The 27,404-nt window shown below is 47.5% G+C and overlaps 1 protein-coding gene across 2 annotated transcripts in view; it reads right to left on the bottom strand.

The window, feature by feature from the left end:
- Nucleotides 1–11,461: 11,461 nt before the first annotated feature.
- Nucleotides 11,462–27,404, bottom strand: part of BTBD18 (BTB domain containing 18) — a 98,547-nt gene continuing 82,604 nt past the window's right edge. For both annotated transcript variants that reach the window (XM_078674056.1, XM_078674066.1), the window contains exon 5: nt 11,462–17,300. In XM_078674056.1, the coding sequence (XP_078530182.1) occupies nt 14,584–17,300 (2,717 nt within the window). In that variant the 3' untranslated portion in view covers nt 11,462–14,583. The remainder of the gene's footprint in view (nt 17,301–27,404) is intronic.

The following is a 27,404-nucleotide window of genomic DNA, read 5'->3' as shown; positions in this document are numbered from 1 at the left end:
ATTTCTGTGAAATGAGCATCAGGGCCATAACAGAACCTCGTCTGCCCATTTAATGAACAAGTATTTATATTTACAGTTTTGAACAAAATGTCTACCCAACTGGAGTATATTCTACTGGTTAATTAGTAAGTGCTACCTCATTGGGTAAATGGCTAGGGTGTATTCTACAATACAACTGCATAATGGACCACAAGAAAATGTCTCCAGTGACCTTGTGTGCATTTCAGCAATGTGATTGTTCCTCGTGCTTATTCATCCAGAAATCTGTGATAACATGAATCCTCGTATAAAGAAGATGACAAGACTTAAAAGAGGTGAATCTTCACCAAACAATGGTCCTTACTCTTAACTATTTGAAGTAAGTGATTCTTTGTTTGGTGGATGTGTCCTCATATTCCTCGGCATCAAGAATGTGTCACCAAAATCAGCAGGAAGCGTGCTGGGGTGCCTTTTTATTAAGCTGTCCATCATCCTGGCAAAAGGCAGGAAGACCTTTGCATACTACTAAGCTGAACGGCATGGGGCAAACAGGCAGAGCTTCCAGGTGATTTGCACGTTTGCATACTCATATTTTAAAGGGAGAACCATATACTCTGCTATACCTGAATGATGAACGGCGCCAACTCAGACAAACTGAATGGTCCTGGAGACAAAATCCCTCGTCCCTGCACCTAACACATCTTAGATCTGCTCGACGGTCATACAAAAAACACATCTTCAGTGAAAAGGCATCTTTTTTCGGCAGACAACTTGATCTGCCGAAAAATAGACCACAAGAACTCTACATTGTTAAAAGCCAAACTAACTGCACTCCCTCTCAAGAAATTGAAGCCACCAATGAGCAATGTGAAGAAATTGCCACCTTCTTTACCAATAAAGTCCCTAAAATTGATCAATCCTTCTTACAAACTGCTAACCCCCTTAACCTGCCCCCCTTCAACCTCCCTGGACCACTCGGAAATACTTCTAAACAAGGAGAATCAGACCTAACTCCAGCTAAAAAACAATGCACATTGGTCCGACTTTGAGCTAATGTCGGTAAATTAGGTCTTCAATATAATTTCCAATCTAAAACCTTCCTCACACACCATGGACCCCCTCCCTTCCACAATCATAAAATAACTCAACCACACCATTTCCCCTTCCTGGACAAAAATCATCAACACCTCTCTCACCTCAGGCTGTGTCTCAGACTCAACTTGGACAAATCACACCCATTCTCAAGAAACCTGGGGCTGACCCTAATGATCTTAACAACCTCAGACCTATCTCTAACCTCCCATTCCTTGCAAAAACATTGGAGAAATGTGTTCTCCTCCAACTCAATAAGCACATCGATGAATTCAACCTCCTTGATGCCTTTCAATCTGGCTTCAGAAAAGGCTGTAGCACGGAAACAGCTATGCTCAACGTCGCCGACGACATTCACAAGGCCCTAGACGAAGGAGATGCCTGCCTACTCATCCTTATCGACCTATCTTGGGCATTCGACACAGTAAACCATCCAGCCCTTTTGGAGACCCTGTCAAAACGGTCCAGGATTAATGGCACAGTACTTAAATGGTTCACCTCCTTCCTTCAACACCGCTCGCAACAAATTAAAATTAACTCCTGTCTCTCAAAGCCAACTAAAGTCACACTTGGAGTCCCTCAAGGCTCAATCCTCTCCCCGTCCCTCTTCAATCTCTTCATGGATCACAATCATACTGAAAGAAGCCGGAGTGAACTATCACCTTTACGCAGACAACACCCAAATCTATTGCAGGATCAAGTCTCCCAGCGACATCCAACTCCTCAATACTACCCTAACCGAGATCCAAACCTGGTTCTACGTTAACCACTTAAAGTTCAACCCAGTCAAAACAGAACTAATCCTATTTTATCCTAAAAGTAACCATCGTCCAATCCAAGCGTAGCTCAAGAATCTGGTAGCCCTAAACGGCCCCCTTACCCTATCCACCTAAGTTAAGTCTCTAGGCATCACTCTTGACAAGAACTTCTCAATGGAAGCGCACATCAAAAACTCTGCAAAAAGTGTACTCTTCTCTCTAAAACACCTCAAGAAACAAACCTTTTCTACCCCACGACAACCTCAAGACAGTAGTCCAATCCCTAGTTCTCTCCAAAATCGACTACAGGCGACGCCATCCTTACAGGGACTCTCAAAGCGCACCTAGCCCCTCTAAGAGCAGTGCTGAACATGTCCGCTCATCTCGTATCAGGAGTTAAAAGATTTGAACACATCACTCCAGCTCTCAACTGCCTCAATTGGCTTCCCATGGAAGGGAGATGTATCTATAAATTGGCCTGCCTCACACACAAAACCCTTCACTCTTCTGACCCCCAACTACTTAAATAATAAACTGAGTAGAGCAGGTCAATCCAGAACACTAAGAAGCTCCAACTCACTCCTTCTCATTCCTCCGAAATTGAAAAAAAAAACCACCCAATACCGATCGTTCTCTGGCATCGCTCCCAGGATATGGAACGCTCTCCCTGGAGTCCCAGATGCAACCACTCCTTCTCCTGTTTCAAAAGGGACCTGAAACTCCATCTCCTAAACAAATACTTTCATGACCAACGTCAACCAACCTAGTCTTCGTTATCCGCGTTGTCTCCTCTCCCTCTGGACATTCATGGATAGTGGGTGACCGGACTATGTCACTCTCGCCTTTTTCTTTTATTGCTCTCTCCTCCTCCGCTGCACTACATATTTTTTTTGCCCATGCTGTATTTTTTTTTGTTTCTTTGGTTTGCTTCCTTACTGCCAGCCTACTATGTAAATGTAATGTCTTTCTGCTGTTTACTGTGTGTATGTAAAGCGCTCTCATACTTACGGGTTAAGCTAGCGCTATATAAAACTTTTAAAATAAATAAAGGACAAGCAATCCACTTGTCCATTCGTAGGGGAAGGAAGGCTGTGCAGCCCGCCTTGAGTCTCAATGCCCCTGCGGTCCCTGCCGGTTCCCCCCTCCAGCAGGAGCTGGCATTGCTCTCACATGTAGGAGAATACCTAGGTCCGCGGGGGGGCGTGGCTTGACACCAATGTAGATGGGAGCAAACCTTGGAGCTCCGGCACCAGACTCCCCCATCCAGCAATATCCTGAACCCCATCACCTCAACAAAGCTGGGGAATCGGTGGCGGTTCCCCCTGGACCCAGAGGGCATGAGGCTGTGCGGCAATTCGTAGCGAAACGACAGGAAAAATCGGGACTGGCAGCGAGAGGAAAACAGGAAGCGGCGCACAAAATGGCGCATGCGGTGCGAGTCAGACTTTACAGCCTATCACCCAGGACTGAGGGAGGCGAGAAGTGATCTGCAGGGATTGCTCACTGTGCAGAGGTGAGAAGACACCAGCAGTGGGCGCTGATGGACCCTCGTATCGACGATCAGGCGGCTGCACCGAAGCTTGGAGGAAGAGACGGTGGGCTGGAGGGAACAAGAAGGGAGGAGCATACTGGGAGGCCATACCTGGACGAGGCTGCGGAGGAGGCTGGGACAAGCGAAGTTGAGAGACTGTGGTGAGCAGGAGCAAGCTGGGGGAGAGGCGAGCGCCCCGCCGGCGTCACAAAAATAATAGCGGTGTGAGCCCTAACAGGGGTCCAATGAAAAGGAGGCCCTACCAGCAACGAGAGCAGGGATTGTGAAAATAAATGTCCGGAACCACTGCAAAAGGCCGCATCGAGGACGGATCAGGCCCTGAGGTGTGAAGGTACGGAGCAACAGGAGGGGGTTCAGGCCCTCAGGGAATAGAACTGCGGATGCTGCTGACATCAGAGGGGTTTCGTTCGTGGGCAGGAGGGGTTAGAGAGCCCTGCGGACAACAGGGGAGAGCATTGAGCCCCCTGAGAAGGAAAGAGGCAAAAATCTGCAAAGGAGAGAGAACTCGGCCATGAGAACTGCACATTGCGAGGTGCAACAGTGAGTGGATGAATGGGGGAAGCCAGCCTGAACAGACCACCATATTGAAGACTCAGGGAGTTTATAACTGCACAATCTTGCTGTGAAAATTGAGAGAAGGACCTTAGTGAGAAAGCACGCAGGAGGTGGGCTGAAAATAGACTGCAGCAACCCGTGTGCAAAGAGACAGAGCGGACGGCCACCATGTGGAAGGTGCCCAAACGGAGAGATCAAAGCACCGCGACAGCGAGGGGGTGGGGGCACCCAAACAGATGAAGAAGATGATGTCTTGGAAATGGCGAAGGATGTATCAACCTGGAAGCCCACATTAGCAAATATTATGGAGGCCATCACAGCATCCCGAGAAGCACTTGAAACAAAGATAGACACCATTGGCACCAACCTCAGCCTCCTAAAGGACAATCACTGCCGAATGGCAGAAAGGGTTACTGGCACGGAGAAAGTGCTTGCGGACAGCCCTCCGGAGGCCACAGAATTTAAGAAATCTCTCACGGAGGTGGTAGCGAAAGTTAAAATACTGGAGGCACGAGCAGAAGACAGCGAAGGGAGGTTGCGCCAAAATAATTTGCGCATAGTCGGGGTGCCTGAGAAGGAGGAAGGGGACGATATGGTGCAGTTCTTGGAGGACCGGATCAGGAGAGAAGTGGCACCAGAAGGACTTTCGCAGTTTTACGCAATTGAAAGGGAGCATAGAACACCGGCCAGGCCTTCCAAACCAGGGACTCTGCCGAGACCAGTCATAGCTCACCTGCTCTACTTTAGAAATAGGGACCATATACTCAAGCAGGGCTGGCAGGCGAAGGACCTACAGATCGGGAACAGTAAGGTGATGGTGTTTCCGGATTTTAACAGGGACGTACAGAGGCAAAGGTCTACAGTCCTGGCAGTGAAAAGAAAACTACGGCAACTGCAGCTACCATCTGCAATGCTATAATGGACCGAAAGGTGTGCAGTTCTTCAAGGCACCACAGGAGGCCTGGGATTGACTGGGCTCTGTCCCTGGAACGGAGATCGGGAGGCGGCTCGCCGGGATCAATAGCAGTGGATGGAGGAGCAAGTCGTGGACAGGCGAGAGTGCCGACCTCAATAGAAGTTTGAACGGAACGGAACATGGCCATCAGGGCGGTGGTTGAACTTAGCCAAATTGTGTCCAGTCCTAGGTCAACAAGGAGTTATCGGGAAGATGACAGCTCGGAGAGCTCCCCCATTAATAAGCGCAGCAGAAGACTCGGAAACAGAGTTGCCAAACTAACGCCACATACCGCTGATGAGCTGGGCAGACTTTGAAGGACTAGAGTCCAGGAACTGCAAATATTGGCAAACGATATCCTTTTTGATAATACCTACCATGGAATATATAGGAAAGGGGGCTACAGCAGGCAATGCCAAAAATACAGGGGGTGACGGGTTAGGGAGGGACCAATCGTTCTCGCTAGGGAGGTCCGGGTGGAAGGGCTGTCGAGGCTGGGTGACAGCCACTACATCTATATAATCAGCACAGTTGAAGAGTTTGGATGGGAGGGTGGTTACTTCTACCTGTCCTGGGGAAGGGGAATTGGGTATTTCAGTTGTTTTGGGACTGTTCAATGGGGACCAGGCGTGTCTGGGGTAACATTTTAAACAGGACAAGCTTAATGTCTTTTCAATGGGACCCAACATAGATTACAGGGGTATTTCCTGGAACATACGGGGATGCACTCCATGACAAAGCGACATAAAGTGAAAACATTTTAATTGCGTAAAAGGGAGCAAATTGCACTCTTACAGGAGACACACATAAATGCAAAAGAAGGGGCTGCATCGAAGCGCCGCTGGCGGGGCAGATATTTTATACGAATTATTCGGCATTCGCCAGAGGGGTGTTGATATGGGTGAGAGCAGGGATCCCCTTCCAATGGACCAAAGAATTTATAGACCCGGAAGGGGGATATGCGGTGGTAATGGATAAGTTGGACAGGAGGGATATAACGTTAGGGAGTATCTACGCCCCGTATATAGAACAAGACTCATTCTTGGGAGCCCTCTCTAGGCCATGCACTGACTGGGTCGGTACTCTTGGGGGGAGAATACAATAGCGTTGAATATGTAGGGCTTGATCGGTCTCACCCCCCACTCCAAGACTCACCAGCTTGCAGGGCTGCGAGGGCGAGGAGAAACTGGCAACAGCAATGGAGATTGACAGATTCTTGAAGGGCACAGCATCTGGGGGAACGGGACTACTCATTATTCTCCCCTATGCATGAATCACACGTTAGGTTGGACGCCATTTTGTGCACTCCCGACGTTCATGAATGCGTGCAGACTAGCAAGTACCTGACACGCACGATCTCAGACCACAACACCCTACTGGTCAGTCTCAGCTGGTACAGGGTTAGAACGAGCATTCCCACATATGGTGCCTTAGACCAGAGACTTTAGAGGATTCAGGTGTACCAGACTGCGATCCGTACAGCTATTGAACAGGGAACACAGGAACAGCCTCGGGCCTTATAACAGAGTGGGAGGCGTAGGACATGTCGAGAGATTGCACTGCTTTGACTACAAGAATTATATGACGAGGACTCACGCCGACCGAGATAAACCCGGGGCTCTGCTGGCATGGTTGGCCAACCCGGCCAAGAGGGGATCAGTTATCTTAGAAATGAGAGATGGCGAGGGGGCGTTCTGGGACCGCCAGCAGGATATCAATCAGCACATCTGTGACTACTACACCAAGCATTATAAAAGTAAAGTTTCCCGTACAGCTGCAGAACTTGATGAGAATGTGGAAAGTGTTGAGCTGCCTAAAACATAAGAGGATGAGGCAGAGGAATTGGGGAGAGAGATCGAGTTGAGCGAGGTTAAAAGTGCCATTAAGACCATGGCCAAGAACAAGACGCCAGGGACAGATGGGCTCCCCATAGAATTTTATGCCACAAATAAAGACCTGCTGGGTCCCCAACTAGTAACACTGTATAATCAAGCAAAAGAGGAATGGAAGCTTCCGGGGACCACTAGGGAGGCCCCGATTGTTCTGTTGTTAAAGCCAGGAAAGGAGACATCTGACAAGACAGCATATTGACCACTGTCCATGCTCACCCAGCTGATCCTCTCCCTGACCAACGACCCCGCCACCGCCAGAGCCAACCTTCACGAAGGGATGAAAGACGTAGCCGAGTGGATGACGACCAGCCGCCTGAAACTGAACTCAGACAAGACGGAAGTCCTCATCCTGGGCTCCTCGCCCTCCGCCTGGGACGACTCCTGGTGGCCCCCCGCCCTGGGCACCGCACCCAAACCGACAGACCACGCACGCAACCTGGGCTTCATCCTGGACTCCTCCCTCTCCATGACCAGACAAGTCAACGCCGTCTCCTCGTCGTGCTTCAACATCCTGCGCATGCTACGGAAGATCTTCCGGTGGATCCCCACCGAGACCAGGAAGACGGTCACCCAGGCCCTCGTCACCAGCCGACTGGACTACGGCAACGCCCTCTACGCCGGAACCACCGCCAAGCTCCAGAAGAGACTCCAGCGGATACAGAACACCTCAGCCAGACTCATCCTCGACATCCCCCGACACAGCCACATCTCCGGACATCTGAGAGACCTGCATTGGCTCCCCGTCAACAAAAGAATCACCTTCCGTCTCCTCACCCACAAAGCCCTACACGATCAAGGCCCGAGCTACCTCAACAACCGCATCAACTTCTACGCTCCCAAACGCCATCTCCGATCAGCCAGTCACGCCCTCGCCGCCGTCCCCCGCATCCGAAGAACGACAACAGGAGGAAGGTCCTTCTCCTACCTGGCCGCCAAGACCTGGAACTCCCTCCCTCCCGACTTGCGCCTGACCCAAGACCACCTCTCCTTCAGGAAGAAGCTCAAGACCTGGCTGTTCGAGCTGTAGCAGCACCCCCCCCGCCCCCCCCAAGCGCCTTGAGACCCTCCGGGTAAGTAGTGCGCTCTACAAATGTCTTGATTGATTGATTGATTGATTGATCTTGATTATAAAATCTTGAGCAGGATACTGGCCCCACGTCTCTTGCCACACATGACATGAAAGGGAAATGACTGTGGAACTGCGAGTGGCTTATAAATGCTGGGTCGGAAGCTTGCAGAATGCTAAAGTGAGATGCCCCTATGCGCCGGAGATACCATTAAGATATTGCATGGCACTACCACGTAGGACAGACTGGAGGAGACAACAGAAATGGGAGGCAACAGGAGTGCTCACAATGGGCATGTTATATGAGGATGGCATGTTACTACCCTTTGAAGCATTCAGTGAGAGAAACAAGATACCAGGGGGTGACTTCCTGCTCCATGCAGCCTTAACTGCAGAAATATGTAAGCACTGGGGGACCGGGTAAACTGAACCACCTCTAGCTGAAGGATGCCAATACGTGGTGTCCGCGGCGGGGACATTTAAGGCTGTTACTTGCCTATGTAGAAGGCTGAGTCGGGCGACACTTCCTCCACTCAGTGGACTACAACAGAAATGGGAAGCCTGGGAGGGCCTATAGAGGAAAGAATATGGGGGGGGGGGGGACTAACAGAGATCACTGGAAATACTAGATTTCAACTGGTAAATTGTTATGTATTTCACAGGATGTATCTTACCCCAGGGCGTATTAACAAATACTTCAACACGGAAGGCAAGGAGAGGTCCTAGTACAGGTAGATGGAGGGGAGAGTTTTGCGCATTGGGCAGGCTGTATGGGAACGGCACGGCTCGGGAACGCCAGGCACAATGGGAGTGAGAAAGCGTTAGAAGCAACTAGGGCATGGGAAGCTCTGTTGATACACCTTAAGCAGCTCAATGACATCTTAGAAGAGGGGAACCATGAGGCGCCGCAGGAAAATGAACCATAAAATACATCGGTATAAATGCATGAAAGGAAGGTAATGGTGCAAGGAGAGGGGGTGGAGTACCAAGCTAGCAGAAGTACAAAAGGGAAGACAGAGACTAAGATGACTGGATGGAGGTCCCTGGAGAACAGCCCTGAGAAGGCTTCCTAGACACAATAATTCAAGACACGCCTGGGGGGAGGGAGAAGGGAAGAGAGGGCGGGGGATGCCACCTGGCAGTGGGTGAGGGGTTGAGTTAACTATTGTGCTAATTGTTGAAATGTGATGTGAGTATAGCCACCATTGCAGCTCTTGAGGAAACATCGAACGAATATAGATATCGGTCCCATAGCAATGGAACACCTATCTGTCAAGAGAATAGTTATAATTGTTCACATAGTCATGCAAATGTCTGTATTATTATACCGCATGTCTCATAAATGCCCAATAAAGTTTGTTTAAAAAAAAAAAAAAGAGAATACCTAGTCCCATTTTGAGGTTTATCCTTGCAAAATAGAGATCAGGGAGAAGTTTGATTGCTGGAAAGTCTAATGTGCTCAGGATTATAAAGCCTTGATTACTGGTTAGTAATCACCATTGCGCCCTGTCCTACCTTTCCTCGTCCCTGTCCTTTAAAGTGCTGGGTTCTCCTCTGTTTCTCTTGGGGTCTCAGGCTCTGACCCTAAAGCTGGGTTCTCTTCTGTTTCCCTAGGGGTTTCTGGCTCTGATCTTACTCTTCCTCTTCACAGTCCTTGTAAGTGCGGTGTTCCCTTCTGTTCCTTTTCGGGTCTTAAGCTCTGACTCTACGCCTCCTCGTCACAGTCCTTGTAAGGGATGTATGACATTACAACGCATGCATTTACCACGCATGCCTATACATCGCAGTTTTTACAACGCATGCTGTTACAACGCATAGCGCTAAGGGGTGCTGGATAGTGAATAGTCTAATTTACTATTCCAACTCCAGTCCCCGTGGATAGTAGGGAAGGTGTTGGATAGTAAATTAAATCTATTCCCTATCCTAGAGCGCCCCCCAGCGCAATGCATTGTAATGACATGCGTTGTAATAGTTGCGTCATAAAGGCACTGCGTGGTAAAAGTTGCGTTGTAAAGGATGTTCCCCCTTGTAAGCATTGGGTTGTCTGTTTCTCTTGGGGTCTCAGACTCTGATCCTACTCTTTCTTGCCCTAGTCCTTGTAAGTGCTGGGTTCTCCTATGTTTCTTTTGGGGTCTCAGACTCTGACCCTACTGCTGGGCTCTCATCTGTTTCTCTTGTCTCAGGCTCTGACCCTACTCTTCCTTCTCACAGTTCTTGTAAGTGCTGGGCTCCCCTCATTCTGTTTCTCTTGGGCTCTCAGGCTCTGGTCTTACTCTACATTGTCAGTCTTTCTGACCTGCCTACTTGTATGTACTTCTCCTCTACTATCAGACTAGGATAGTTCAGAAGGATGCTCGGTAACGTTGATACCTTTGATAGCACTGAGCATGGGTGGGTGAAGTCTGCCTTTAAACTGGAGGTTCCTGGTGTTGTTGGTGGGGTCCACCACATGATTAAGAACTAACATAGAATCAATGTACCTGCTGAAGGGAGGTGGAACTAATGCCAAGCCATTGATCAGACCCATTGTTAGAGTCGGACCTTCTAAACTATCTGTTCGCTTGCTTTGCTGAGGGAGCACTACAAACCGATAACCAGTGAAGTAGCTGAAAAACACTGTACCGAGAGTCACAATGTTTAGATTATAGAATTTTAATGTTTAATATGTATTCTTTGCACAACTATGCTGTTACAATGGGTGTGTTCCCAAAGTCATTGTTTCATTAGAACCTAGGTGCCAATACAGATATATTAACCATCATGTTGGATTAAATAACCGCGAGTTGCCTTATCCGTAGGATCACGTGGATCATCTAGACCGTCAAGAAACTAGAACATTTTAATACCCCATTGCGGTTGAGTAGCCATGTGGACTCCAATCTTGTGAAGGAAGCCTAACTATTAAAATCGAGTGGGACGTTTGCTTTCACGGTTGCATCTGAGTTTGTACCACACACTGTCCCACATACGTCACCTGTTTTTGTTCTTGGGCTTGGTAGGTCACGATGGCATGTTATTTTTACAGCTTTCCAAGATTTATGTACAATTAATGTGAGGAGACTGCAGTCTTGTGTCATAACGAGAAAGGTGGCTCCGTGATTTACTGGCATCTGCACCAATAGGTTGAGCAGAAGTCTAGGCTTAATCAATACAGTTAAAACATTTACTCTTAGAGCAATATGAACATTTTACGGTCATGAAGATGACGTCACTGATCCAGGGGTTCACCAAAGTTAGTTTATGGGTCCTAACATTTTGGAATAATGCACTTCTCTGTCATTTAATGTTAGCAGACAGGTGTCTTTGATGTTGGACATTAGCCATGTATGAAATGAATGTCAGTACCAGTGTGGTTTCATCTTTTAGGAGAGTCAAGCCCTCCCCAGAAGGTTCCAGGAATCTGTTTATTACTGCTGAGCATGAGGACATTTCTGCACCCCTTAAAGATCCCGCGACCGCCCAAGTTAGCATATTTGAAGCCTACATGGATTGATCACGACACCTGATGATTCCAGATGCCTCTATATAGACATCCTCCGAAGTCTCTACTCTGGCTGATGGTGTGCGCAGCCTTTGGTAGGTAAAAGCTTGTTATTAAATACAGACACGCTCTGATGGGAGCAGGGAGACCTGCCATTTTATTAGCTGTACATACAGTCTTGTAAAATCCCTAGCCTTGTAGGCTAAGCGTCTCCTCACCTTGGTGGCATCTCTCCGTCTTACTCCAAAGTTTCCAACTTGAGAATATGAAATGCCAACACTGACATACCAACCCAGAGTCACCACAGCAAACACGGGCTGCTGATTAGAGTCAAAAACAGAAAGAAGTGGAAGATAGAGATTCAGAGATGGAAAGAGAAAGGAGAGCATCAATGGACTAGAGTGGGACCAGCAATGAGAGACGGGGAATGAGAAATGGAAGACCAATGGAGAGGAGAAAAGGATGGCAAAGCAGCAAGGAGGAAATAAGGGAGGGACCAGAAGAGCAGGAAAAGCAGGTGCAGTGATCAAAAGTAAGGAAAAATAGGTAGCCGAGAGAAATGAGACAGGAAATAAACTAAGTAAGGGACGAAGAGTGAACAGATATCTAGAAATGCTGAGGAAGAGAGGAGACAGCAGAAAAAAGATTGAAAAGAGGGGGCGAAAAGCGTAAGACAAGAAGGTAGAGTGCAAGAGGCCATTAAGGCGCTCCCTTCAGTGATATGCTGGGTAGGGCGGGAGTAGTGGCACAGGAGGCAGCAAGAGTGGAAACTCTGGGAGCTCTGTGCCAGGATGGGCCGCTTTTAACCTATGATCAACTGCAGGAAGAACATGCACTCCCTGCAGGTCGTTTACTGGCTTCTGGCAATTTGTTGGCTGCTCGGCGTGGCTCTGGGACATCACGGACACTGTACCCAAACAGCAACCTTTAGTAGATACGTTATATATAATAGGTAGTGGTCACAAACGTATTACTTGCCTGGTCTGCGCTTTAGCGTCTACCACGCATGACCCCCTCGTTGCCGTTCGCAGGAGTTTGGAGAGGGATATAGGAAGGGAACTCATTCGGAAATATTAGGAGAGGACACTAGTCTATCCTAGGCGGTTGTCAAGGAACGCAATGTTCCAGTATAGTCAACACAATGTCCTTCACAGGGCATACCTCACCCCAGCTGCGCTTCACCAAGTAGCTGGCTCCTTCTCTTCTTGCCCTAGATGTCAGCAAGCAGGAGCTGAAATGGGGCACATGTTTTGGAGCTGCACAGAGGCTTTGACACTATGGGCGACGGACTCGGCTGCGATCACGGAAGTGACTGTTGTTCATAGATTCGGTGCTACTAGTTGCTTGTAGACTTATCGCCATGTACTGGAAGGTGCAGACAAGCACAGGTACAGCCCGTTGGTGTAAGGCGACACTTAAGTGGGGGTGGATGGAGGCTGTGGCACTTAGGCGACAGGAGGCTGGCGGATTACACAAGCACCCTATGGCAGCGGACTAGGAGGTACTATTGATAGCAGCATATAGCGACAACCTGGTTAGTCAGCACTAATGCTCATGCTTGACGACTTGTGCAGCCTCGCATTGGTCCACAAAATAGTGACTACTTACTTTCACTACATATTGCCTGTCTGCACGTATCCAATTGTAGAGGGTATATTAGCACCTCCCTACCACAAGTACCGATAATCCTGGGTGTCGATATAGTGCGAAAGGCAGTGCATGAGAGAAAATAAGAAAGAAAGGACGTAGCAGGAAGTTGGGAGTGGGACACAGGGAATTAGAGATAGAGGGGAGCAAGAGAAGAAGAAAGAAAAAGCTAGAGAGTGTAGAAGGAGGGAGAAGGGCGAAAGATTGGGAAGGAGAGAGGAGGAGTCAGATGGAGAGGTGAAGAGAGAGATGGGAGGTGAAGTGGTTAGAGAGGGTGAGCTAGTGTGGGAGGAAGAAAAAGGGGAGCCACAATGGGTGGGGTGACAGAAAAGGGAAAGCTAGAGGGAGCATCATAGAAAGGTGAGCTAGTGCGGGGAAAGAGAAGGTTGCTAAAGGAGAGGTAGAAAGGGGAAGCAACATGAAGGAGTTAAGAGTGAGAGGTTAGGAAGATAAACTATTTTGGAGGGAGAGGAGGTGAGAAAGCAGGGTTAGAGTGGAAGGAAGGGGGATTACAGAGATCAGAGCAAGAGTGGAGGGAGGAACAGACATGGGCTCTAGAGCAGGAGAGAAGAGAGAGTACTGAAGTGGGAGGGACCCAAAGAAAGGAGCTAGAATAGATGCACAGGTAAAAAAGGTGCTGTTATGGAAGGAAAAGAGATAATGGAGAGATCATTTTGCATGAGAAAAGTGAAAGCTAGAGTGGGAAAAAGGTAGGAAGAGAAACCAAGATGGTTTGAGTCGGAAACATTAGAAATAGAAAGGAGGGGGGTTAGAGCGGAAGGAAAGGGTTTACAGAGATTGGAGTGAGAGGGAGGAAGAGAAGGGGGGCTGGTGTGAAAGGACAAAGCAAATCTACAGAAGCTACAAGGGGACAAAGGAAGAGAGGGGCGCTGGAGTGGGAGGAAGCGAAAGTAAGAAGCTAGAATAAACGCACAAGTAAAAGAGATGCTCTTCGGGAAAGAACAGATATAATGGAGTGACAGTTTGGTAGGAAGAGAGAAAACAGCAAGCTAAAGCAAGATTGGAAGGGACAGAGAGTAGCAAGAATGTAAATAAGATGGAGGAAGGGAGGAGTAGTAATAGGAAGGACGAGGGGGGAGTAGAAAGGAAGGGGGATCAGTTTGGTAGGAGGAGAGAGATTGGCAAGCTAGAGTGGCATAAGAGTTAGAGGGTAGAAGATTAAGGGGACCAAGAAATGAGAAAGCGGAGCAGGGAGTATGGAAGAGGGGAGGTAGAGGGGAAGATCGAGGGAAGGGAGCTAAAATGTGAGGGAAACAGCAGGGCTGTGTAGCTGGGAGAGAGAGAAGCAAGAATGGAAGGGAGAAAGAGTAGGAAGAATGTATATAAGATTGAGACGAGGAGGAAGGGAGGTGGATCAATAATAGTAGAATGAGGGGGGACTAGAAAGGAAGGAAGGGAGGATGTACAGTAGAAAGAATTAAAAGAGGGAGTTAGAGCTGGCCATGGGAGAAAGGGGTTACTGGGTGGATGGAAGGACAAGAGTGGAGCTAGGAAGAGAGAAAGGCGCTGGAGTGTGCGGTAGGGAGAAGAGAATGGGTAAGTGAGAAGGGAGACAAAGACAGTGATACCATGGACAGAATCGCTTTCAATCCAAGACGTTGATATCCATGTCGGACTCCGAGGAGGAGTCGGGTCTGACACAGCAGGAAGCGATGTCTGAGTGACCATTCCACACAATGCCACCCACGTCAATCTCCTCCTCCTCACTTGGAAAGGACAGCTCGATCAAGGAGTCCAAGAAACAGCCCACACTAGAATCCACAGTGGGATCAGCTTCCCTAGAGGATGCCACTATCCTGAAGTCTGAGAGCTCGGACTTCGCGTCATCCAGACAGGTCGCATCGGGACTTCCACTCACTCTACCTTGTAAAAGAACTGAACTAGTTGTAGTACCAGAGCTACGTGGTTTGTGAAAATCCTTTACCGTGCTCACAGAAGAGTGGTCATGTCGACGTCTTTTCTGGGGCGGTATTACAGCCTTTTTTCGAGCTATCGCAGGACGTTTCCTGACCTTGGTATTCTGGGCTTCATCCTGGATGGCTGCATTTACAGAAAGTGGCGTCTGATCCATGGTACGAATACTGTGGGTTTCGGGCTTCACTGTGACAGAGTCTATGTCATCTTGGCAAGGCGGAACATTGTTCGGAAGGCGTTTGGTACCCTCCGATACCTCATGTTGCTGCATCTCCTTGTCCCGCACTCGCCCTTCAGGAAATGACTTCTTGGTCACATCATCCACACGACATGTGGGCATCAGAACGGGGGCCAATGCTGGATCACTATGCTCAGTTTCAACATCTCGCCCTTGGGTGATAGGACTCTCCTCTTCCTGTGCAGGCTGACTTGAGGCTGATAAAGGCAGCACGAGATCCAGCTGCTCTTCACTCTGACGCACTGGCTCGCTGTCCTCTCGTATGGCTGCTGAAGAAGGATGCCGCTGAAGTGGGTGCGCCATTGACAACATTTGGCCGTCAGTGGGAGAAAGGCCATTTGAAGATTCACAAACACCCAGGCCTTTCATGGGATTCCCTTTATCATCACCTTCTGACCGGGGAGTCCTGCTTGTGATCTTTAATTGCCCTCTACTGCTTTCACCAGCTGGAGTAGTGCAGTTTGCTGTAGAAAGACCTGGGCTCATCCTAACACTATCACATTTGTTACTTGGAGGAGAGACTTGTGCAGACTCACCCAGGGTCACTTCTTCCAAGAGATGTTGTTTACTGACATTTTCTGAGAGGGCACTCCCAGTTGTAAATTGAGACTGGCTTCCAACTCCCAAGGTATTGCAACTTCCTGTGGAAAGTCTGGAGCTCGCTGTTATGCTTTGCTTTTGGTCATTAGTAGGAGAAGGAATGTCTGTAGACCCACAGAGGGGTAACTGTCCGGATTCTTCTGGGAGATGCATGTCATGGCCGTTTTCTAATTGGGCACTCCTTGTGATCTTAATTTGCTCCACATTGCCTTCACCACATGAAGCGTGAACGCCCGCCTCAGATGAACTAGGTTGCACGCTAACACTCTCCCTTGGCTTGTTAGCACAAGAAAGGGCATTAGCAGTTTCAATCGTGGGTAAGTGGGCCAGGTTTTCCAAGGGCTGCTCCTTGTGAAGGATTTTTGATTCAGGGCTCTTGCTTGTGATCTTAGAGGTTCCTTTACTGCTCACACTGCCGGTGGAGTCACAGCTTGCGATCGAAAGGCTTTTGTTTAGGTCACTAGCGCGAGAAAAGACGTGTGGAGTCTCAGGGGTCTTTACCTGGGCCTGGTTCATTCTGGATTGCACTTTATGGTCTTGTTGAGATTGGGGGTGTATGTTTGTAATCTCCCAGCATCCCAAATTGTTCATATCCGCTGAGGCGCTGCTGTTTTTCTTGGTAGGAACGGAGTGCTGTACCATGCTGTCACCAGATTTTGGAACACTCTTTTTCACAGAGGACGTGGGAAGACATTCTCCAGTACTGGGAGTAGAGCTCTTACTGTCGGTAAACTGGAGGCACCCTTGTGATGTGTCCGTGGTCACAGTTCTCTGACACGAGGTTCGCCTGACGATATCTAAAGAGTCATAGGCTCTCCCTGGAGCTGGTATCCTAGGAATATTGGCTGGCACGCTGAACTTAAAGCGGCTCAACTTGATCCGCCGCACTGGCGGTAGGCTACTTTCTGTTGAAGACTCTGTGCTGTCAGGCAGGGGTTCCAAGCTCTCGCAGGAAGATGGCGTGGGGGAGTTTATACTCACAGTCTCACTGCCACAAGAAGGTGTGTGCATTGGAGAGCAGCTAGGTTCACTGTCCGTATACCGCTCTTCGCAATCTACTGCGCTTAGTGGTTTTTGGCAGCATCTCACTGACAGTAAGGTATCGCTGAGCCGGGTGCTTGAACCCTCCACCATGGTCACATCTCTGCCTTTCTCCCCGGCTGGATCAGGCCTCAATGCTTGGTTGATGTCTCGGGAATCTTTGATTTGAGCAGCACCCTGAAGACTGGGTTGATCACACGCTTTGAAGCATTTGCGATTCAAGCGTGGCCATGAGTCTGTCCTCACCAGCTTGACTCCTTGCAGCTGCAGCACCTCCAGCTCTGGAATGTGCAGCTGTCGAGCAGCGGCCAACACTCCGTCCAACTCCTCCCGGGTCACCTCCAGCTCTGACGTGTACAAGTAGTGGACCAGCTTCTGCAGAGTGATGGGCTTAATTCCGGGAAGGTTAAGATGTCTCGGTTGGCCCATGGATCTCGTGCCATTGAGACGCTCAGTAAAGAACGGGCTGCACGCAGACAGGACACAGGCATGAGCAGAAATAACTTCACCTGCAGGGAAATTAGAAAAGTAGTGGGAAACATGCAGACATCTTTTAGAAAATCAGCAGGCAAATTATAGCATTTATCTAGTGCGAGTACTGTGTACAGGGTCAAAGGCAAAGATACAACTCAGAAGGGATTGTCGGGGTATCTAGGTTTTGAGACTGCAAGCGTACTGTTACTACATTAGTTGAAATGGTCTCTCTGTTCCCCACTAGATCTGTACTGTATTTTACTGAGACTAATCACTTTCATGGAATCCGAATTATTGACCTTTTTTATAATGGAGGGGACAGAAATGGTGCCCAACATAGGACACTGTTTTGCCACTTCTTCAGAGAACACAGTTTAGAGGCTGGGACTCCCATTACCAGGATTAGGACCAGTGACTATAAACAAGGACTTTAGCACTCCAGTGGACGAGTGTGGCTCAATGGTTAGAGCGGCAGACCCTGATGCAGAGGTCTGGCCCGGGACCAGGGTTCAATTCCCGCCCCGGCGGGTCTTGGGCTCAATTTCCTCGGACCTGACAATTCTCGCCTCGGTGGCTATTCTAATCATGGGCCCCACTCGGCAACTCTGGCAATAGCTTGCTTAACCTCCACACCGGCCCCAACAGCGCTGGGATGCCTGGCTTCACCCTGGAGGTGCCCAGGAGTGGACACTTCACAGGGAAAGCCAGGAAGGGTTCTACAGCGGTATGAGTATTAGCGCCAGGAAACCGCTTGGTGGCAGTGCACTCTACAAATACCTTGACATTTGCATTTATTTCACTCCTAGTCCCCTATCTTCAGACTGACACTGTATCAGTTTACAAGATAAAGGGTTCTGGTACTAATGCAACCTCACTTGTGAGACCAAAGAGGCCTGGATCACATTCACCTCTCACCGAAGACTGCCCTAAGGAAGCGGACCAGCATCCCCAGAGTCCGATCATTGGCGCTCAATCTGTACACAAAGTCAAATATAAATAAAATATAAAAACTGTATGGAGGGCAGGTGAAGGTGGGCTAAAAAACTAACTTCAACATCAAACTCACTTCCTCCAAACTAAGACTAAGGCTCAAAAGGCTACTCCCTGGACCTCATCATAAACATGGAATTAAAACATGCTGCCACACAATACTGCGGTGTCCAAGCAGACCTAAGGTACAAAGAAAGCGACAGTAAGAGACCCATCTTAACCATATGGAAAAGTAAGCAAGGTTCCTTAGATGAAAGGGATTACTTTAACTAATTAATCTTCTAGATATAACCATGATGAGAAAGGCACCCTTATCTGAAACTAGTTCAAGTAACCGGATGTCATCGCTTAGAAACTTTGTGACAGCACACATAATGCAATATCTAAATCACAAAATGGAGGGGAGAACTGCAAAATTTATTATGAAAAAAGACCATTATAATGATGATTAGCAAGTGAAAACATAGTCTAAAAAAATAGTTTCGGAAGCCAAATGATCAAATAGCATTTGAAGGCCTTGCCGTCTCAGAACTAGGTGCCGCTTCAGCTACTCGGCTGCATACAGTGCTCGCGTGGGGGCTGAGTGACCGCACACGAATTGTCGCAAGGCTGAGAGGCATTGCTGCTCTTTTTGAGTTCCTGGAGTAGCAGATAGGAGAATGGACCATTCCACGCTCTAAGATGGCTTGAGGCCAATGCTTGGCCTGTTGGTAGGGAGATCTGTGTTCAGCGGGCAGCACATTAACAGGTGTGGTCTCCCAGCGTCTATATAAGAAGGCAACACCTTTTCTGAGCACCTAAGTATCATGCACAAACCCCTATCCCGCAAGGGGAAGCTCTGGCTTAGGAGACACCACAGGATGAATGCAACAGAGCCTCATAGAAGGCCGGGTCCCAGGGTCGTCCATGACACGCCTGACTGATGTAAATCCAGCAGTGAGAGCTCTGAGGAGCTGCAGGAAACCGGACTACTCCTCAGAGTTCTTGAGGATGAAGCAACAGCCTCTAGAACGGGTGAAGGTGATGATCACCTTAATATGACCCATAAGGAAGACAACGGAAAAAGCAGGAGGGAGAAAGGGGGTTTCTTCCCCTTTAGGCTCGATTCCCAGTTTGATGACAGAATGCCACAATGTGAACCCGCGGCATCCTTGTGAGGTGATACCTCGGCTGCAAACGATTCATTACTTTCAAAGCTCTGTAACACACTAAGTGCAGTGTCAAGAAGAAAGGGGTGTCTACAAATAAGGCCTCGATGGCCATAGTAAAGACTGCAGAATCTTCACTATGGAAGATTCAAACATGGTGCTGAAAATGAAATCCTTAGTGTTGGAGCTAGCTGTTGGCAGAGGAGCAAACAAAACGATGGATTTTGGCCCAGAACTCTGAACTGGGGTGAATGTTTGACATTGTTCTGCATTCTGTCCATCAATTGTTCTTTTTGCATTTGTCACCCCGAGTGGGACAGGTCTGCCGAGACGTGGCTCCTGTGCTCTCCATGCCGCTGGAATCAAGCTATCCTGGCTGATGTGGGGTGAAACCCCAACACCAGTCCAGGGAGGACCTGGCCTGACAATTTCATGCAGGACTGTTCCAATGGGGAGCAGGGTCAAGCTTGATTTGCATTTGACTGGGTTTAAACTGGAATGGCATGGTGAGCAGAAAAACGATGGATTTAGGCCCAGATGTATTGGGTGAATGTTTGACTTTGTTCAGCATTCTGTACATCCATTGTTCTTTTTGCAGTTGACAGTAATTACAGCATACATTCAAAGGCTATGAAATCCCATCCATGGTGCAACTTATGGCCCAGTTGTCAACTTATGGATGTTTTGAGTACCCAGGGTAGTCAGCTGTGTGTCCCTTCTTATTGTGATACAGAGGTTTTGGTCATTCTCCTTCAGTACTCCTCTTCAGCTGCAGGCAGTCAATCCTGTGTTCAAGGACAGTGAACACATGAGTATCTTGGCTGCCATGGAAGGACGCCAAAATCCTGCCCTTCTCAAACTATGGTAGCTTGACACAACAAAGACAACAATAGTTGCAACAGATCAAGAGAGAGTTTCTGGGCTGCTGAACAGATGAAACTTTAGTGGCCCAACAGTTCTGTGTTTTTCTTCACTGAGATGGAGGTGGCAGAATCAATTCTGTACTCAGTGTGGAGCAGAGCGGAGGCCGACCGTGAGGAGTGATAGTGGCTACTAGAGTGAAACCATAGCGAAAGATATCTCCACTGCCAGCTATGATGTACGCATCCCATGATTGGTTGGTGGTTGTGCATAGGAGACGTGTAGACGTTTTGCTGTTCTCCCTCAACCTGCTTCACTCTGACAATGCTTCTGTCCCAGCTTCTCTTACAGGGAAGGCTACTTGTTGAACTTAGGTTTGAAGGTTTTGGTATCTGGTTTTGATGATACAGAGTCATATTCATGAATAATCCTTCAAAACTAAAAGGCTCCACCGGGATTCCAGAGTGAGCGAATAGACAATAGAAATAACTTGGCTCAATTTATGTCATTCTCATTTATAAAGCGATTAACATATATCTAGAGCCCTGCCTAGTGAAGGTATGGCTGGACAACCATAAACAGCTTTGCAGAAGCACCTCTCGCCAGAGTCATAATCAAAGCCTTGGCCCTGGTGGAATGAGCTTGAAGGTCCTCCGAAGGATCCTCTTTTGCCAGAGCATACCACAACTTAATGCAAAGGGAAATCCACCTTGATAAGATCCCTTTCTGGTCTGCCTTTTACGTTTTTTGCACCAGTGAATCCAAAAAAAGAGGTATAAGTCCACCTGCTGCTCCTTAGTCTTATCTCACTTGGGATCCAACTGGTTAAGAAATAACACCGACCGTGTGATGAACTGCCTCACATGAAAAGGCAACACCGCTTCTGGGAGGAAGGATGCTAGAGTTCGAAGCACTAACTTGGAAAGGAAACATTTAGTATACAGCCGCTAAACAGAATATGCTTTCAATTCACCGACTCGATGTGCAGGAGTGATGGCAATAAGGAATACCCTCTTGAAGGCCAGAAGGGCGCACACACCGACACGTAAGAACCAAAGGACCAAATTAAGGTCCCACTGGGGTGTCATTTAAAAGAACAGGGAAGGAATATATAAAGTACATTTTAAGAATTGTATCACAACAGGTGACTTGAATAACGAGGACTGGCCAGGCGAACTGCGAAAGACCGATATGGCTGATACATAACATTTAACTGCGCCCACCACAGCAAAGTCTTGATGAGCCAGACATAAGACAAAGAAAATGACAAACAGCTTGTCCTGTAAAGACCAAACCTGTCTGTCCATACAACATGAAACAAACTCAGACCAGCAGGCAGAGTATATGGCATTTGTGTCAAGCCACAATCAGTGGGAGGTCAAAACCGCTCATTTGATTTTGCACAATCTCTACACATAGAAAAGTAGCTTATGGAGGTTCGGGTGCAGGACTCTGGCCTCCTGTTACGATAGCAGGTCCCCCTCAAGTGGCAGCTAACGTAGAGGGAAGATGCAGCAGGTTGGGATACCAGGCAATCTCAGCCCAAATTGAGGGGTATCAAGAAGAGCTGGGTGTCCTCCCTCTTGACCTTCGTTGAAACCCATGGTGGGATCAGCAGCAAAGGTGGGAACACATAAAGAAGATCGGAATCCCACGAAAGCCGAAACGTATCCCACAGAGAGAACGTCAAGGAAGAAAACACCAGACACTGATTGTTCTTGGTGGTGGTAAACAGCTCTATTAAGAGCATGATCCACTTAGCTAAGGCCCTGAGCCACTCGCTATTGGCAGTATATGACGCCACTGAGTTTGTCGGCCCGACATTCAGAGAACCGGCCAAGTGACTGAAGGTCAGGGAGATACCAGACACACCCTTGAAGATTCTAAATAGAGGCAATGGACCCCACCACCCTGCTTGCTACAGTACCATATGGCAGTCATGTTGTCTGTTATAACCTGGACCGATCTGCCCTGATGGAAGGCAGAATGCCTTGAGGGCCGGATGTACGACATGACACACTGGAAGGCTGATTTGGTACCCCTGCTCCACCAGAGACAAGAGGTGTATGATCTCTACCTCATGCAAATAATGTCCTCAGACCAGAGTCTGACACCACTGTGAGCTCTGGTTAGAGCAGACAAAACAGGGTGCTGCACATCAGGGTTTGCATGCGCTATCCACCCTCAAAGGTCCCGAGCTGCCTACTCTAATATACTAATGATGTCCGCGTTGGGCCCAATGAAGGGGAATGTTTCATGGCAGAGCTTGCTTGTGCCACCAGCAGCATGCACAGGGCCATGAAACAAAGAAGCCTCAAAACCATGCAGGCTGAAACCAAGGCATGAGCCCGAAACATCAGGTCATTAGTCTGAATGTTGTGGCACATCCAGAGGCAGAAATATCTTCAAAGCCAGTGTGTCCAGGAGAGCCGTTATAATGGGAATACTTTGAACAGGTCAAAGATGAGATTTCACTAGTTGATGGAGAACCCCAGGGTGGATGGAAATAAACGGCAATTTCCAAGTGTTCAAGTCTAAGTGAGGTGAGCCTGCCTTTAATCGCCAGTCAGCAAGGTATGGATTCACATTTATTCCCAAGCTGTGAAGACGAGTCATAACCACAGACATTACTTTCATAAACATCTATGGGGCCAGAAAATGCAAAAGGGCAGGACAGGACGGTGTGCTGGTGTTGCTGAGATTCTCCACAAATACAGGACTATGTGCAGGATTGTAGGACCTTCGTGTATAGGGACTGAGTCTTCCTACCACCTTAGTACCCATGAGCCCAGGACTGACTAGCTATAGTGTCTCACTTGCTCTCCTACTCACTCACAGAGAAACATATGATTAGACACTCCAGAACACAACACTCCCAGATCTCTGAGGAATCGCGGTAACAAGACACGCCCTTTCGCTCACACTCTTATACTTGTCCACAGTAAGATCTGACAGACACAAAATAGTTTAAAACATTTATTTTAATTAACATGCCCTAACATGCAGTATACGTGCCACAGCAAGCAGGATAATGCATAGTACAAATACAGTCAGCATATCAGCTAGTCCATAAATCATGAAGGGAGATGTCATCATAAAAAGACAATGGAGAAAAGACTACAGTGCCTAACCTCCCTCCCCTCGCTAAGAAGAAGCATTATTATATATTAGAAGATCTCTGGGCTTTGTCAGCAGACCCATACCTTAGCCTATAGATGGTAGATCTACATCATAGGTGCTGTCTCGCTCTTCTTCCTGGAAAGGTCCCTCTCCAAATGTTTCTCACCTATTTGTGTACCCCACTAAAAACCAAAGTACGTTGTTCAAACAGCTGCATCGGTATGTTTTGTCTCAGGGTTAAGGCCTGGCCAGAACAAAATAACAAGCAGCATTGTTGTTTGACCTTGCCTATAATGTTCAGTCAAAATCCCAGGAACAAGCAGAGTGTGAACACAGTGATGAGTTCTCATGTGAAAGCAGTCATTGAAATATTGCACAAAAAAAAGGCGTATAGTAAGATGCGCAAAAGCAGAAGGCAAGCTGCAACGTGCTCATGCTAGGTTAGTGAAAAACGACTATGGGCCACGTGACACCCTCCCCTTGGCTAGGTCGTTCGCTCTATGCTAAGACAAAATTTGAAAGGTAACCTGAGGCAAAGCGTCTGAGTGGTAATCCAATTTGGATAGTCATAAAGTCGGAAAAAAATAGTTTATTGCAAGATTAATTTTCGGCAAAACCTTCGCCGGTTGAGCACTCACCTAACCCCATCCATTCATAGATAGTCTTAGGAGACTAAAATCTTGCGGGAAAAGCGGAATGCCATAAACTCCGGAATGTTGTCTGTTCCCTCCATATTAAAAAGGTATGCTTTCTAGTTCTGTAGATCAACCAGCTCACATGCTCCTCATATCCAGAGGCTGTTAGGAGCATGCCAGGGCATCCTGCGTCAACTGCGATTAAACTCCGATCAATGAGGCGCAGTGCACGGGCAGAGGTACTCAAGTCTGCCGTTGGTGCAAGCAGATAATCGCACAAAAAACTTCTACCCATGGCACATTCCTGATCATGGGCCTTCAACGGACCCATTAACAAATCATAATCCAGGCCAGTGTGTGTAGTATTGGAGAGGCAGACATGCAGGGCCGATTGAAAAGGGCACCGGAGGCAGTGGCACACAGGTTGCACGCAGGTGAAGTAGGCATAACGGAAGGTCAGCCAATAGTCAATGGCAAATCTGGTTGGTGCCAAAGGGCTGAAAGAGTGATTTAGAAGAGTAGGGGGTGCCCTAGGAAATGGGAAAAGATATGGGGGCGTGGAGGAGTTACAGAGGAGAAGTGTGGGACAAGCAAAGTGTCTCTATGCAATCATAAGATTATGAACGGACTGTGGTTTGATTATGCAGAGTAATGATGTTTGCACTGATTTGTATGTACCTTTTTGTCAGATGTGTGTTCACCCGTCATGGATTGCATTGTAATATGTCACTGTCATGAGAGCCTATGTTCTAAATAAAAAGATTTTAAAAAATAGTCGATGGCAAAGGACTACACTGGCATAGAACCAAAAGGCTGACACATTCGATCGAGGTACAGCTGCAACTGGACCGGGTATGGCAGCTCTACAGATCGGGCAGCCACTGAGAAGCAATAATAGGAGAAAAAGCACGCCGCAAATCAACAGGAGCACCAGGGGAAACCCTCCGAAGGCGCTGGAAAAAATAGAATGGATAAAAGCTGGTATTGCTCCAAAAACAGTCTAAAAGTAAGAAACAAGGCCGGTACCCACGAGTTAAAAAAAGTGGGCAAGGCCTTCTGTATCAGAAGCATTAAATATTTGGTGTATTAATTCTCCAAAATGGAGTGGGAGATTTGTCTTTAGTAGCAAGTGTATCTCATTTGCGGTTCTCGCTACCTGCAATTCGAAGTCTCTCGAGCGGATATGAGATCGATTTCTTGTTGAAACAATAGCGCCTTGAATCTGCTTAGCTTGTTGAAATCTGTGTTTAACCACATCGATGCTCAGCATATTCCCCTCCTGTGCTGGTATTTGTTGATTCCCATTGTTTCATGACGAGCTGGGCTCGTCATGAGCGTGCGAGGAGGCTACCTCATGACGAGCCCAGCTCGTCATGAGTGTGGAAGGGGTTAAAGTTGGAATGGAAGGCCAAAGCTAACTATCTACAATCCCATGCGGGGGCGGATACATGACATTGCTGCAATATGTAACGCATTGCAAAAAGGTTACTAAATGCGGGATGCTGGTCCGTAAGCCGTCGTGGTTATTTAAAATAAGATAACTACGATTAGTAAGCAAAGTTAGTGCAGGAATAATAGCTGGGATAGGGGTGTCTTTTAAAAAACAAGCCAGATTAGGTGCCGAAACGTTGCAAGCTTTACAGACTAGGGAATGTCCCACTCTGGAATCGCAGTCCACCCCTGTAAGAAAAACGTCCTTATCCGCTCGCTGACATCTGTAGGTGAAAGGTAACAACCACAATTCATGAATATAGGTACTGCTGAGAGGCTCGAACCTACCACCCAGATAGTGTTTCATGCAGTCTGTGAACTGAAAAAGTGAGATGGGCTGTGCGATAGCCGCATGTATTAACCACACAGCTGAATTGGTCTCTGCTACGGAAAATGGTAACTGTTCTAATTGTTCAATATGTAACTATGTGTAGGTTGCGTCTTTCATTGATATTAATGTCTGTTTATCAGTTAAATTAAACAGCAAAAACAGTGCAGAAGCATTCAAATAATCCTATGGCACGTTTCCATTTTTGAGTGTTTGCAAGGTCCAGGCAAACTGCATTACAGAAAGTAACTGATTTTGACCAAGATATAAAACAGACACTTCATGTCGAAGAATGCCAGTGACCCAATATTATCTAAAGTATATATAAGGGAAGACAGTGTATTTGTGCTGTTAACAACTACTGCAAGGACGTTTTCTAAATTAGCTTGGTCAACTTGGCGCAGGCACACCGCAGTTTCCATCTGCGACAGTTTCCAAAATTCATTGTATGCTGTATAAATAAAACGTTTTGTTCAAGGGGATCTCGGACTTAACCGCTTCCGTGCAGCCGCGTTAGCCGCGCCCTGTGCTGGACATTCCAGAACAGGGCGCGGTCGTGACGGAACCGTTCCGTCATCAGCACAGCTCAGCCGTAACTGATGACGGAACGGTTCCGTCACCAGCATCGAAGGGGTTAAAAGAAAATCTGCCAGATTGATGTCCCCCGACAAAAGAGAAAGGTGTTGTTTCACAGACAACAGTGTGGAATGTTCTAACCATTGCAGACACAATTTACCCACTGACTATGTGGTAACTGTATGGGAATGTGGGAAATGTGGATCAGGTCTACTTGTGTAAACCCCTTTGTGGTATTCAGAAAAAGCAGTTGACATGTATTGGAGCTCGTTGGCCACAATAACCATCCAAGGGGGTCAATATTAGAAGAGTTAATGGTTCCATTTTGAAACAAGCTAAGTAAGTCTTCAGTTGTGTAGTTGGTGTGTGTTTGCCATGTATCATTCTGAGCCAAAATGGAATCGAGGGAATATTTTGATTTTTGGCCGTGGCTAAACCAAAACAAGTAGTCTGTTGTACTGTATCATTTAAAACCAGCATTTGAAACAGGAAAGCTTCAGAGCCCTGCACTTGCCAATCTTTAGTATCCCAAATGGATTTTAAATCAATAGTGTCCTTCCAATGTTCATAACTTTTCACAGACCAATCATTCCTGAAGGACATGGAGTAAACTAATTTAGTGAGTGTCAACATAAACTTAGTTTGGGGTGGCATCTTCAATTTATGAAAATAGGACTGTGGGTCCGAAAGATTGTACCCGAAAAATATATAGAAATTTACTCTGAAGTCCTCTGTAAAGGTGTTGAGCAATGTTCCCACTAATTAAAAAACGGTCTCTGGGCGTTAGTCTTATGGAAAAAAATGATGGCCCTAATGTTGATAACAGAATAAATCAGCATAATTTGCAGAATGCAAATACAAATCTTCAGTGTCAAATGCAGCATAATATTTTAAATCAGAGAGCAATGAATGAACGGCATGAAAATCCCAGTCATCTGAATGTATGTCAGGCAAAACCACATCTTATAAGGAAATGCGGGAAACGTATTG

The sequence above is a fragment of the Lissotriton helveticus genome, chromosome 1_1 (assembly GCF_964261635.1).
Source record: "Lissotriton helveticus chromosome 1_1, aLisHel1.1, whole genome shotgun sequence".
Taxonomy (NCBI): domain Eukaryota; kingdom Metazoa; phylum Chordata; class Amphibia; order Caudata; family Salamandridae; genus Lissotriton; species Lissotriton helveticus.
Note: the sequence above shows the minus strand (reverse complement) of the source record. Positions and strands in the feature narration are given on the sequence as shown.